The sequence below is a fragment of the Oryza sativa genome, chromosome 3 (assembly GCF_034140825.1).
Source record: "Oryza sativa Japonica Group chromosome 3, ASM3414082v1".
NCBI classification, from domain to species: domain Eukaryota; kingdom Viridiplantae; phylum Streptophyta; class Magnoliopsida; order Poales; family Poaceae; genus Oryza; species Oryza sativa.
The window spans coordinates 912,293-926,089 of NC_089037.1; the positions used below are offsets into that span (position 1 = coordinate 912,293).

Sequence of the window (13,797 nt, forward strand, 5' to 3'; positions counted from 1 at the left end):
TGCATACGACAGAACCTCTCTAAGACTGTACAGTAGAAGCGTAGAGCGGGATTCCAGTAGACTAGTGGAGTAAGTAAAGGTGTATTTAGTTCACCTTAAAATTAAAAGTTTGATTAAAATTAAAATAATATGACGAAAAAATTAAAAGTTTATGTGTGTAAAAAAATTCTGATGTGATGAAAAACTTAAAAATTTGAAAAAAAAAAGTTGGGAACTAAAATCAGGCCTAACAATGCAGGAGGCAGTTCGGAAAGTCTTTCAGTAGGAGAATCTGCCTGTCGAGCTGGCACGAGAGACAAGTTTGAGTGAGCGAGAGAAGGGACAGAAAGAATTGGCGAACGTACATAGCTGAGCTGCCGGCTGCAGTGACGGAGCAGTGTGTACTGTGTGGTCTTGAGAAAGGCCAGAAGAGACCGCACGGGCCCAGTGGGCCAGCGGACACTCGATATGACGGCACAGCTTAAGCCCATTAATCCCAGTGATCTCCTTGAAAAAAGAACCTTCAAACTCTCAGTTGAAGGCAAAAATGCAGATAAAACATGGAGAAAATGCTCGGTGCAAGAGAATTTTATATATTGATCATGTACAACATCTGTATCAAAATGTAGCTATCTATAATATAATATATTGTTTCAAAATAAAGTTATTTATCTAACTATCACCCCTATCAACAAATCACAATAATTATCCATTTAATTTCTTCATCTCCTCAACCAATCACAATCTTTCTCCAATCATTTACATCTATTTTTTAATACCTATGCCCACATTAAAAATGTTTACATTTTAGAGTGGATGAAGTAGTATTTTACGGTGCTACTAGTAATTCAAGTTCTCACGTTAATCTGAATATACAGAAGAGAATAGCTTGCTTGTCGCAAAAAGAGAGAGATGTCTTTTGTCGCTAAAACCCAATAGTTGTGCAGGAATCATCAGCTCATCGTCTATGTTAGTAGTAGAACTTATTTTTTAATCTTATGTTAGTACTAGTAGAACTTGGAAGTAAAAAGTGTAGTACAATTTCTCCAGAGCAGAAATGGGAACGCGACTGACGGGCCGAACGGCCCATGTTTGAGAAAGAAGATATTTTCATGATGGGCATCTATTCTAGGGCTCTCGGCCCATTCATACTGCCTTAGGACCCAAATTAGACGGTTTTTTATAGTTTAGGGTTGAAGATTTCTGGTTTTATGGTTAAGGAATCTCGAAAAAATCTCGCTGTTAAGTTGAGGGACCTCCGTTGAACTTATTCCTTCCCACAACACTAGAGCGTAGGAGTAGGACCCAGGTGTCAGTTGCAGCATACTGGGAGGAATATTCGCCTTGGTGTTAAGCCTCTCTTCTCCCTCTCGAGAGATCTCCCCGCGATTTCGCCGCCTGCCACCGCCGCCGCCGCCGCCATGGCTTTCTCCGCGCGGAGGAGCCTCGCTTCCGGCCTCTCCCGCCACCTCTCCCGCCGTCTCCACCCCTCCGTCTCCCACCTCCTCCCCTCCCACCACGATGACCACTCCGAGAACCCCTCGCCCCCCGCCCAACCTCCGCCTCTCCCCTCCGCGCTTCGCTCGCCGTCGAGATCTCAGGCGCTCGGCCTCCCCCTCCCCTTCGGCCTCCTCCACGCGTCCCGCCGCAGCCTCTCCACCTCGCCCCGCTCCAACGACGAGCTCGATGCCTCCGCGGAGGTCCTCTCTGACGCCGCATCTTCGGTCTCCGTCCCGGCGGACGTCCTCGCGGACGCCGCGGCGTCTGTACCCGTCTCCGCCCCGGCGCCGTTCCCCGGGGAGGTGGCCGCGGCGGCCGCCGACTCGTTTGCACCGGTCGCCGCCCTGCAGCACCTCATCGACGGCGTCCATTCCTTGACGGGGCTGAACTGGTAACCTCGTCGTGGCTGTCTAACTAAGCTTCAAAAAATTTGATCGAGATAACCTCTGTGTGAACTGAATTTTGTTTGATGCATTGATAATTGTGTAGGTGGGCTTGTATTGCGCTCACGTCACTGTTGATCCGGACGCTAACTGTCCCACTGCTGCTGAACCAGATGAAGGCTACGGTGAAGCTAAATGTAAAGACTGACTCACCAGTGTGCATTTTAGCTACCAGTAGATTCTATCAACAGTCAAATAATTTATTATATGCATGTTTGGTTTGCTGCCATGGTATTACATCAGAGATGCAAATTTGTTAAAGTCGATAAGTTTGAAAACTTGAGAGTGGCTGTTGAACACGTTGGGTTCTCAATTCTGCACAATTTCCAGAGCACAGATCCTGTTTTATGATCCTACAACGATGTACGAACTTAGTTAGTTACTTGCTTTGGCTGGACGCTTTGTCTTATTAACTTAATCACTTATAATGTGTCTATAAGTCTTGTTGGGTTTTTATTGCAAGATCATTAGTTGTATTTCCTCAGTTGGAATTCTTATATCATGCAGGCAATGCGGCCAGAAATTGAAGCCATTAATTTGGAGATGCGAACTGTAAGCCTTTATTTCTATTCAGTTAAATATTCATTTTGTATGTTATACCTTGAACATGCTATTTGTATCTCTAATGTGGTAAACCATAGTACTGTGTGGTTTTGAAGGCAAAGAAAGGTCAAATGCTTTTGTAGCAAGTAGCTACGTTAGTTATCTTCTATCATCTAGCTAGACATAATCAGGGCCATGAACACTCTTCCACTATAGTCAAGTTTGTCTAAGCTGAGTTTCCAATACTAAGTACACTAATAATCCGTGTTTAGATATCTTCAACTCGCATTGCTGGTAATGAAAAATCCAGCACACGAGTAACAGATGAAGGAAGCATGGTTAGTAGGCTAGGTTTTTGGTCCATTTCTTTAAAAGTGCATTTTTCATAGGAAGTGTAGTAATGTCCTAAAATGCCGCATTATCTATTTGAAACCATGTAGTAGAGGATCAAACCGCCACAGAAGTGACGAGCTTTTAAATGTTTTGCTCTCCACTGGAGAGTCGCCTTGGTCATGTGGGCAATGATTTTGCTTGGCAGCGCAAGTTTTTTTGAGCTTTACCAAATACTTGCTGTTGGTAGGTGAGCATATGCTATTTGGCCAGTTGCTTTATCTAGCAGCCAGCAGGGTAACCAAGCATGCCTTTAATGAAAGGAAAGAAAACACATATTTGTGTATTGGACAACACTGATCCCATATCGATAGCTTTTTTGCAGAAGCCTTAATTCTAAACTTTTCAAAAGACTACTTAAATAACTATTAACTAATGATATAATCAATCCCGTTTACTTTTTCAGTCAACTGATCCTCAGTCAATGCTAGAGGGGAAAAGGAAATTGGGCGAGCTATTTCTAAGGTATATGTTCACTTGTTCATTTTTGTTCACTTATGATCTGGAAGTGCCTCTTCTTTTCTTGTTTTTGCCTCTTAGCACATACTTTTTTAACATTTACACGTCTCGCTGAACTTGAGTTTGCCACTGCAATATAACCTAACCACTTCTGTATTCACTTAGTAGTCGTGAAATATCTTTTTTTAAAAAAATTCATGGCTGTCTTCAGGCATGGCGTAACTCCACTGACACCATTGAAGGGTCTATTCATCCAAGCACCTATATTCATGAGCTTTTTCTTTGCCGTAAGTTTGCACCACTTCCTTATTACTTCTAAACTAGTAATGCCACACTGTGTTCCACCTTGCAATAACATTTACCTGATGTTTAACTTCTAGCATTTGTTCTGTACTCTGTTCCAATTTCAGATATCAAACATGGTTGAGAAAGTTCCTTCTTTCAAAGGAGGCGGGATATATTGGTTTACTGATTTGACAACTCCTGATGAGCTTTTAATTCTCCCAATGTTGACATCGCTTACTTTCTTGGTTACGGTAGAGGTATGATGTAGGTCACCATTTTGGCAAACACAATTCATGCATCTTATGTTATTGTATAGTTAGTTACGAAACTATGTTGCGGTTTTCAGTTAAATATGCAAGATGGCATGGAAGGAAATCCTATGTTGAAGACGATGAAGAATTTCTCTAGAGTAATGGCTGTTTTGACTATTCCATTTACGATGAGCTTTCCCAAGGTATGAACTATCAAGTACTCAGAATCTAAGTTTACATAATTCATATACTGTGGGAAAATTTACGAGAAAACTAGGAGTTTGGAGATACTCAAAACTACATTGCATGTCTCAAGAGAAAAGCTTGAACTTTAACTTAAAACACCCCAAGAACCAACTAACCAAGATGATTTCACCATCAGTCGGGCAAAAGTTTGACGAAGTGAGGTTCGATCAACAGAGATATCAAAATTTTAGTTTATATCTTAGTACGAGTGAGGAATACAGTCACTATAAAACTACACTAGATAGGCAGTAGAATGAAAACTGAGCAGCTAGGTTTTACTGTTTAGCAAGTACTGCATAGCTTGTATTGCTAAGGACAGTCAGGGTTCCGCACTTGTCCTTATAGTTGCTTTTGCTAAGGGGCTTTTTTTGGTCTGCCTATTTAGATCTTTCATAAGTGCCGTCTTTTGTGACAAATTGATGCATGGTGTTAATATTAACACAAAGAAATCGATGGTATTCAGCTTCTCGTTTCTTCTGCAGGCAATTTTCTTTTACTGGGTCACATCGAACTTGTTCTCTCTTGGGTATGGTTTTGGTAAGTCATTTATCATGCTTCAGACCTCTGGCAACCTCCATTTTTTTTGTGGTCCTAACGTGCAAATATTTTTTTTTATTTGGTTCAGTTCTTCGGAAGCCAGCTGTGAGGAGTTTCTTAGATCTTCCTCCCATCGAAACTCAGTTTGCTCCGGCTCAACAGCCGACCTTCAACCTTTTTGGTGCATCCAAGTCAGTACCTGCAGCAGGTTCTTCTATTGCAGAATCAGATCGATCAAGTTCTGTTCTAAGCCAGCGGTTCAGCGATCTTGAAAACAGAGCTAAATCAAGACGTGAATCCCAAGATTAATGGCTAACAGTTTTTTTTGTTTTGATTTTTTTGGCCACGAATGCTGAATGCATTTGTACCTTGTGTCTGGAGCAAAGTATATTCATCGCATACTGGTTTTGTATCGGTATTTGAGTTAGAGGTGGGTATCATTTTTGAGTCTATGATACCACTGCCACCCGGAGTGAATAAACCAGAGTAACCATGGTATGTAAGACCGATTTATCTACTCTTCTATTGGAAGGCAATGGTGGACTAATTCTGTTGTATATTTTACTTGATGTGCTTACAAGTTACAATGCAGTCTCTCTACATATTAGTTCTTTTTTTTTTGTGATATCTTGTTTCATCTCTAAAATAATAAAAAAAAACGCAAAGAGTTCTTGTAGGGACGAAATGTTCTAAATGCCTCACAATTAATTGTTTCTGACTATAATAGCACGTGTATAATTCATAATTATCATAATTAGTGTAACGATGGAACATTTAAGAACCATCATTCCCGTCCTGATGATCTCAAAATGGCTACTCGGAGCATTGTTCATTTGTTCTTCCTCCATGAGACCAGGACTTGGGAGAGAAGTGGCACGCTCTTGTCATCTTGTTGACTTCTCCTTGAAACGCAGTCCAAGTAGTTTATGGCCCTCTCGTTACGGCCCAACTAGAACAGGCCTCACATGCGTGACAATCCCGTCCCGGCCCAACTAAAATGACTCGCGCATGCGTGGAAACCCACTACGGCCCAACTGAAGCAGCTGTTTCTTAGACTTGTCTGCTTCTGTTGTTGAACAAACAGCAAGCAGCTCTCCTGCTGCAATATCACTTCAAGAAAATTTTTGTACGAATGAATGTGCAAAAGGATCGGAAAACATATGAAAACAAACGGGAATGCAACATTATCTGCCTGCTTGTGGTGGTTGCGTTTTTTTTTTTAGCTTGAGTTGCTTTCTCACCTTTCATGATGCATTTTAGTCATGATGACTTGAAAAGTGCATCCAACTACTCGATATGTGATATACCTCCCTATACCCACGGACAGGAGAGAAGCCCCAGGAACACATGCTAAGTTTTCTTTTCCCGATGAGTAGCAAATAATGTCCCTGAAGTTTCGCTGTAGATTTGGTTGGAGATCTATCATTTCACTCAACTTATTCTTGATTGATCCACAAAAAACACCCTGTGGATGTGCCACGTTATCCGCACACATAAGAGCAACAATTGAATAAGACAAATTTTGCTTCAAGATATTCAAAATTTATGTAATTTATTGATAATCATTGAAAAATGTGGCACGGATAAGAACATTTAAAAACCAATAATTTGTTAGAGGACACTTTTTACTCAATTGAAGATAGAAAATTTTAAGCAAGACGACAATGTTCCTAGTACCACAAGCTTCAAACATACTGTTAGAGTAAAAATTTAGAAACTACGCAACTCTAAATTTATCATCACCCCAAGTAAATCACTAGCATATTCTATCTATTCTATCTTCACTTCAGCCTCAGCTCAAAAAATTTTGACCCTAGGGGCATTCTCATTTTTTTTTTGAAGAATTTTTCTCTCCAATTGAATCAAAAGTGTCCTCAAGCAAATTCCTAGGGTTTTAGAGCGTATTTCAGCTGTGACACGTTTTTACAATGTCTATCAGCAAATTACACAAATTTTGCTCTTACCCCCCTTATCTATATAAAATAAACAAATAATATGTTGGCTCAATATTGTTTCTATCATGAGTAAATGGGAGTTCTTTTTTGTTTTTATTCTTTTTTCTTTAATATGGTACATATAAGGATAAATGGTCATTTGATTGCTATCCTTGCATGTGAGAATGACATGGCACACACACGTAGTGTTTTCGGTAGGTCCAAAGATTATGTCGAGTCAAATGATATATTTTAAGGGTTTATTGGGGGTAAATTGAAACGTCAAAGGACTAAACTAAGTCCGGAACAAAACATTCACGAGCATATTGGCTATTCACCTTTTTTTTTAATGAAGGGCTTGCTAACTTTGTTACCATTTTTATCATTACCAAGTTTTAATATTGTCAAATTTTAATGAAGTAGCAATCTAAACATGTCTCAAATGCCCTACCACACCATACCCCGCCTTTCAACCGTCGCCCGTGCTAAACCAAACAATGCGCACGTATCTCTACCTTATCATTTTTTATATTTACTAAACCTTGTTAAATTTTAGTGTTAGCAGAATTTGGTAGGGTTTATTTTTTCATCAAACTGAACACACCTAAAATTGATTTTACCATGTTCTGTTTCACTGTAAATTGGCTTGGAATAAACCTATATTATGTGGAGTAGTATTGTACAAGGAGCAAAAAATCTGAACAAATCATGCATGCTAGCTCTGCTCCTTTTATACGAAAAGTTATGCTTTCTGATCATCAAAGAGGGTTGGTATGAAAGTATTGCTCCAATTCAAGTGTACGACTCGTTTTTAAATCGCCGTGATTGTTTGTTTATCTTCGTCCTCACTTCTGCTGGCCCCAATTCCAACCACAAGGCAACGCAAACAATTCTTTGCTTATCATGTCATTTGACAGCAACAACTAACAAGTGCATACCTTCACGGACAAAAGTCCTGTGTTAAATTCTGGCTGCCTCCAATTCGAGTGCCGGCCAGAGCAGGCAGAGTTCCAAATTGTAAGGACTGATTTTTCCGTAAGGAGTGGAATGCATGAAGATGAAGAAATGGTCTTGCTCTTATTGAATTGACCGAACACGTATATTTCCATATGGCGTTTTCCATGTCAATTAACAGGCCATCAAGGACATGATTGATGGGCAATTGACCTGTCCGATAATTCTTGGGGTCCAGCAGCGACGTCTTGCTTAGCGTGAGCAATGAAACCAAGATGTGTATACATGGCAATGGCAGATTGCACGCCATCCTGATTCCTCCCGAGAGGGTGAAACGAGAATAATAATAAAAGTTTAGAGTGAGCGACGTTTGGTTTTTGAGTTAGGGGTAATTCATACTTTTTTTTAATAATAATAAAGAACTGCTGACAATTCCAAATGATTTCTTTTTACAACGCAACTTTCATTACCCAGCTTGAAAACCAGTTATGAGTGTGTGTGGAAGCAATCATCACTGTAAAGCTTCCAACTTTCTTGCGAGAATTTTGGTTCAAGACAAAGATCTCCCATCACGCTTTTATTCTGGATGGAGATAGAGAGAGACTCGTTAATTAGGGCACGTTCAATACAGATCACACCCTTAAGTACCATCAAGGATGAAACAACATCACTGAAAAGCTAATTTCCGGCGATACAAGTTGTTTGAGATGTAGACTTAAATTTTTATTTCAGCCCCTAGTATTTTTTATTTAGTCCTCACATTTTTTTTAATCTATAAAGAGGTCCAAAATTTAACACTAAACACCCAAAAATTCGGAAAGTAATATAAAATCTCTTCTCCCCACTGACCCTCACCCATCCCTATGCCTCCTACTTCATGAGCTGATGCTGATGGAGAGCTACCCATGCTCTCTCCCCTATCTCCACATCGAGCTCCACTCGACGGCGACCAGGTCTCTCGCCACCGTCATCTCTCATTCTCCCACACGACACCATCTCAACCCATGCCATGGCCGCCGTGGACTGGTCGAGGAGGCTCTCGCTTCCTCGCTTCAGGTCCGATGACCCCCCACCTTAGATGTCGCGGTGGACCGGTCAAGCAGTGGTGGTAGCTTGTTTGAGGAGGCGCCACCGCCATCCCCCTCTTCCCCTCCTTCCTTGTAGCTCGGTCGACAAGGCAGCACTGATGGTCGAGAGGTCATGACAGTGGTTGAGGAGGCTCCTGCCTCCTCGCTTCAGATCTAGCAAAGCCTATTGCTTCTTTAGATCCAACAAGACCCGCATCAGATCCTATGGAAGACTGGTCGAGTAGCGTTAGCAACTCGTTCTAGGAGGTCACCACCGCCGTCCCCTTCTTCTTTTTCTTCCCCGAAAATCGGTCGATGAGGTAGCACTGGTGATCGACGAGGTCACGACGACATCTCATTCGAGGAGGCCTCCGCCACCATCCCCCCTCTTCTCCTCCTTCCTCGTAGCTCGGTTGATGAGCCCCCTCCTCTGCCATTGAGTTTCAAGGCTAACAAGCAGTCTAAGTGGTGCGGCTCTTCGATCCGGGCAGAGAAGCACCAGAGGCAGTCGAGAAGGCGGCCATGGTAGTCGTCGATCTTGTAGATGAGAGGATGAGCTCATCGGCGTCTTGTTTGTTGCGCCGTTGTAGCAACGTTGCCAGTGTTTCTCTTTGTCGGTGCCCCGTTCAACCCGTTGCCGCTCAATCGAGGGTGGTGGGTGGATCGCGAGGCGAAGCCATAGGTTCACCCAACACGGAGCCATGAGCCATGGATTCGCGAGGCCAAGTTGATGCGCACAAAGTTACACGAACCGTGCAGGAGCGACGCGATTCCTCACGAGGCCATGATCCCACCGTGGCTCGCCTCCTGCTAGCATATTTTTTTTTTACAGAGATAGATTTTAAAAGTAGAAGCTGGATTTGGTATGCAACTGTAATTTTATTGAACTGGATATCGATCAATCTATATTGCTCCTTAAGAGACTCGCCTGCGATAATTCACCTATTGTCGTATGCGGGCTTATTAAGGGATCGCCTGTGAAACCATTGGAAGGAGCAATTTTTGCAGGCAGAAGCATTTACGGTTCACCTGTAACGTATGGGGACCCTCGTCCAGTTATTGTATGAGGGCTATGCTATAGTTGGAATTCAGGAAGTCATCAAATACTTGAAAGAACTTAACGTAGCAGCCGGCAGGAAAAACATGACGGGTGTTGAGCGACCAAGGCTATGTTTAGTTCCCTTTAAACTTCCAACTTTTCTGTCACATCAAATGTTTGGACACATGCATGGAGCATCAAATGTGGATAAAAAAATCAATTGCACTATTTGCATGTAAATTGCGAGACGATTCTTTTCAGCCTAACTATGCCATGATTTGACTATATGGTGCTACAGTAAACATTTACTAATGACTGATTAATTAGGCTTAATAGATATGTCTCGCAGTTTACAGGCGGAATCTATAATTTGTTTTGTTATTAGTTTATATTTAATATTTATATATGTGTCGGTATACATTAAAAAATTTATGCCAAAACAATTAAACACGGCACAAGTACACAAATACACAATGCTCATTATGGTGAGACGGCGACCCACGGAGGGTGAGTTGTGTGATCGGTGCTTTTAGTGAGTGCGTGGAGGAAAATTGATTTTTCATACGTCACACGGTCACTCTACGAAAAATACTGGATGTAAAGTTTTAAGCATGTTTTTCTTGTGTCATGACGACTTGGTGTTCGGAGGTGGGTGTTGGGAACCCATCTCCCATGCAAAAAAAAAAAAAAACAGAGCGATCTATTAGCGCGTGATTAATTAAGTATTAGCTAAAATTTTTTAAAAAATAGATCAATATGATTTTTTAAAGTAACTTTCGTATAGAAACTTTTTGAAAAAAAAACACACCGTTTAGTAGTTTGAAAAGCGTGCGCGTGAAAAACGTGAGAAGAGAGTTTGGGAAATCAGAGTAGGAGCTTGCAAGCCCAGCTTATTTCACCGTAGATTCTCAACCGACGTGTGGCTACAGATGAATCGTACGTATACTAGCAGATACGTTCCTTTGGACAACTGTTGTGGGACTGTAGTATAACTTTCGCCTCTCAATTAGTACATATCTTACGTGCTCCGTAAAGATCAGCACTGTACTGGAGCTAAGGCACGATTTCCACGCGATTCATTCAGCACCATATCCACGCCCGATACGTACTGGGTAAAGTGCGATATATCCATCCATGCCTACATCCACTTCCAGGCGGAAAAGCAATAGTGCGCGCGCGGCGCGCCCTTTTAACCGAGATCATATTATCCTCGCCGGCGGCCGACCACTCGTAAGTCGTAAGTGGCAACCGCATGATCGATCGCATTGCCCTGCATTTACGCCCATGCTCAAGGACGCACGTTAATTTTACCCGCCGGAATGGAAAAAAAAAGAGAGCAAAAGTCGCTACATTTCAGGCAGCTAGATCCGTGGAGGGGCAGGGTTTGTTTGGCACGCCTTCAACTTTAGCTTTATCTCTTCTTTGTTGGAAAATATAGTCATTAATCGGCATATTTTAATCCAAAAAGTTAAAGCAATGATCATGGCATAAGCAGTGTAGGGTGATCTTAACATAACCAGTAGCATACTATGCGCATCATGAATGTCAGGAACAGAAATATACCAGTAACGCGATAATATACTAGAGGCATCATGTAGAACAGGAACAAGAACATAGCGCACATAGTATAGCAATAACGCTAACAGTGGGAACAGGAATAGCGCTAACAACAGTAGCAGGAGGAGAAGATTATACCCCGAGAATGGCCCTCCGCTGGATGGTGAGGCAGAATTGCCTCCGTTGTTGTTGTCGTTCACGGCACCTCCTGGCGCACCAGCTCCTGTCGGCGGCGTACCACCTCCGCCAGCAGTGGCGGCGACAACTCCAGACATGGCGATGAGCAGTCGTGCGGGAGGCACTCCCCAAAAACCTGATCACCCGCCTACCCGGTGCAGATCTCAGGCGAAGGTGTGGTTTCGGAGGCACTGCTCCTTCCAATCTCTCGTGCGCGCAAGAGATCAGAAGCGAAGAAGCGAGAGCAACTCAGGCGCGGAGAAGGAGAAACTAACACCGGGAAAGAAGCGAAGAAAACGGATCAGACTCGCGGCCTCCTTATCTATCAGGAGAAAGAACATGGACGCGCTGTTGCGGAGAGAATCATGGGAACGTGGGTTAGTGGCTGCAAAAGGATAGCGACGTGACGCACGCACGCCGCCAGCCACGCCCCGCCCCGCCCTCGCCCTCGCCCTCGCCCACGCCCCGGCCCGGCCCGGCGCGCGCGCGCGCGTGGCATTCCGACCCCCACCTCAATTGGTCAACAGGGAGCCTCCAATAACTCCCTATTTAGGTTGAGATATTTCTCGCTTAAATCCTGAGGTGGTATTATTATCCTCAACACTTATTATGGGCCTTTGAGATTTAATATTATAAGTTGGGCCTAGCCCAATTATTCTAACAATCCCCACCAAATTTCAAGGCTCATAAGAAATGTTCTCAATGTTGTGCCTGTTTGATATACCAGGGTTTTGGTGGAGACTGTTAAGTTGAACTTCCACCTAGGAAATGAGCTACATCAGACCACAACTGAACAATGGACTATGCCTTGAATTGTGAGTTTTGTGTGATCAGATTTCACTCAGAACCTTGACTGGTACTGGGCTGCCGTTCGCATCCCCTCTGTTTGGAGCATATAAGTCAAACTCCAGGCCTTTCATGAGTATCTAGAGATCGCCCAAACCTCATAGACTGTGACTAGCAGTCGAACTCATATAGGTGTGTTCCTTCTGAGATGTTCTGCAGGTCAACATCTCTGCTTGGAAAAGCCACTCGGATCACATTAAGACATAACCATCCTACCATGCAAGAAAGAAGAGAAGCACATCATGAAAATGAGCCATTTTCAAGGGTCTCTTCTCTCAGTCACACAATAGTTTGTTTCACCATCCAAATTCACGGGATCTCCGATCACAATGGACAGGTTTCCACTATTATGCAACCTTAGGTGGGTATCAAGCCCATTTCCCTCGATGCACTGTCTATCACATTACGTGGTAGCCCCTTGGTAAACTGATCTGCCAGATTTCTAGCCGTTTGGACATAGTCCAATGCTATCACTCCGGAGTTTTTCTACTTTCTGACAGATTTCAGTCTTCTCTTGATGTGTCTAGATGACTTCATATTGTCCTTTGAACTGTTCACTTTAATAATCACTGTTTGATTATCGCAGTTTATTAGGATAGCTGGCACTGGTTTTTCAACCGCCGGCAAATCCATCAGGAGTTCACGAAGCCACTCGGCCTCAACTGTCGCAGTATCTAGTGCTGTAAGTTCTGCTTCCATTGTTGACCTCGTTAAGATGGTTTGCTTGCAAGACTTCCAGGAAACAGCGCCACTTCCAAGTGTGAACACATATCCACTTGTGGCTTTTATCTCATCAGGATCAGATATCCAGTTTGAGTCACTATACCCTTCTAGTACTTTTGGATACCCGGTATAGTGAATTCCATAGCTCATAGTGCCCTTTAGATAGCGCATTACTCTTTCCAGAGCCTGCCAATGATCATCTCCCGGATTTGAGACAAACCGGCTCAGCTTGCTTACAGCAAATGAGATGTCAGGCCTCGTTGCGCTAGCCAAGTACATCAATGAACCAATGATTTGAGAGTATCTCAGTTGATCCCTTGCTATTCTTCGGTTTTTCCTTAATAGCACGCTGGGATCATAAGGAGTAGGAGCTGGCTTGCAGTCACTATATCCAAAGTGACTCAAAACCTTGTCCACATAGTGGGATTGCACAAGTGTAATCCCACCCTCATCTCCTCTTTGTAGTTTGATGTTAAGAATAACATCAGCCTCTTCCAAATCCTTCATTTCAAAACTCTTGGACAGATAGTCTTTGACCTCCTCAATCACATTAAGGCTGGTCCCAAAGATCAGTATGTCATCGACATATAAGCACAAGATCACCCCTTCTCCCCCACCATAGCGATAGTATACACATTTGTCAGCTTTGTTCACAACAAAGCCTGCAGATGTAAGCGTGGTGTCAAACTTCTCATGCCATTGCTTAGGTGCTTGCTTGAGGCCATACAAGGATTTCAATAGTTTACACACCATTCCCTCCTGACCTTCTAGTACATACCCGTCTGGTTGATCCATATAGATCTCCTCCTCCAGCTCTCCATTTAGGAAAGCTGTCTTAACGTCCATCTGATGGACGAGAAGACCATG

The 13,797-nt window shown here is 42.9% G+C and overlaps 1 protein-coding gene across 1 annotated transcript; it reads left to right on the forward strand.

Annotated features, from left to right (window-relative positions):
* The first annotated feature begins 1,297 nt into the window (after window positions 1–1,297).
* Window positions 1,298–5,190, forward strand: LOC4331399 (mitochondrial inner membrane protein OXA1-like). The gene is made up of 9 exons (XM_015773086.3): window positions 1,298–1,870; window positions 1,969–2,059; window positions 2,430–2,474; window positions 3,262–3,320; window positions 3,526–3,601; window positions 3,725–3,856; window positions 3,946–4,053; window positions 4,579–4,633; window positions 4,722–5,190. The coding sequence occupies exons 1-9, from the start codon at window positions 1,401–1,403 to the stop codon at window positions 4,940–4,942; spliced, it is 1,257 nt and encodes a 418-aa protein (XP_015628572.1). The 5' UTR covers window positions 1,298–1,400; the 3' UTR covers window positions 4,943–5,190.
* Window positions 5,191–13,797: the final 8,607 nt, after the last annotated feature.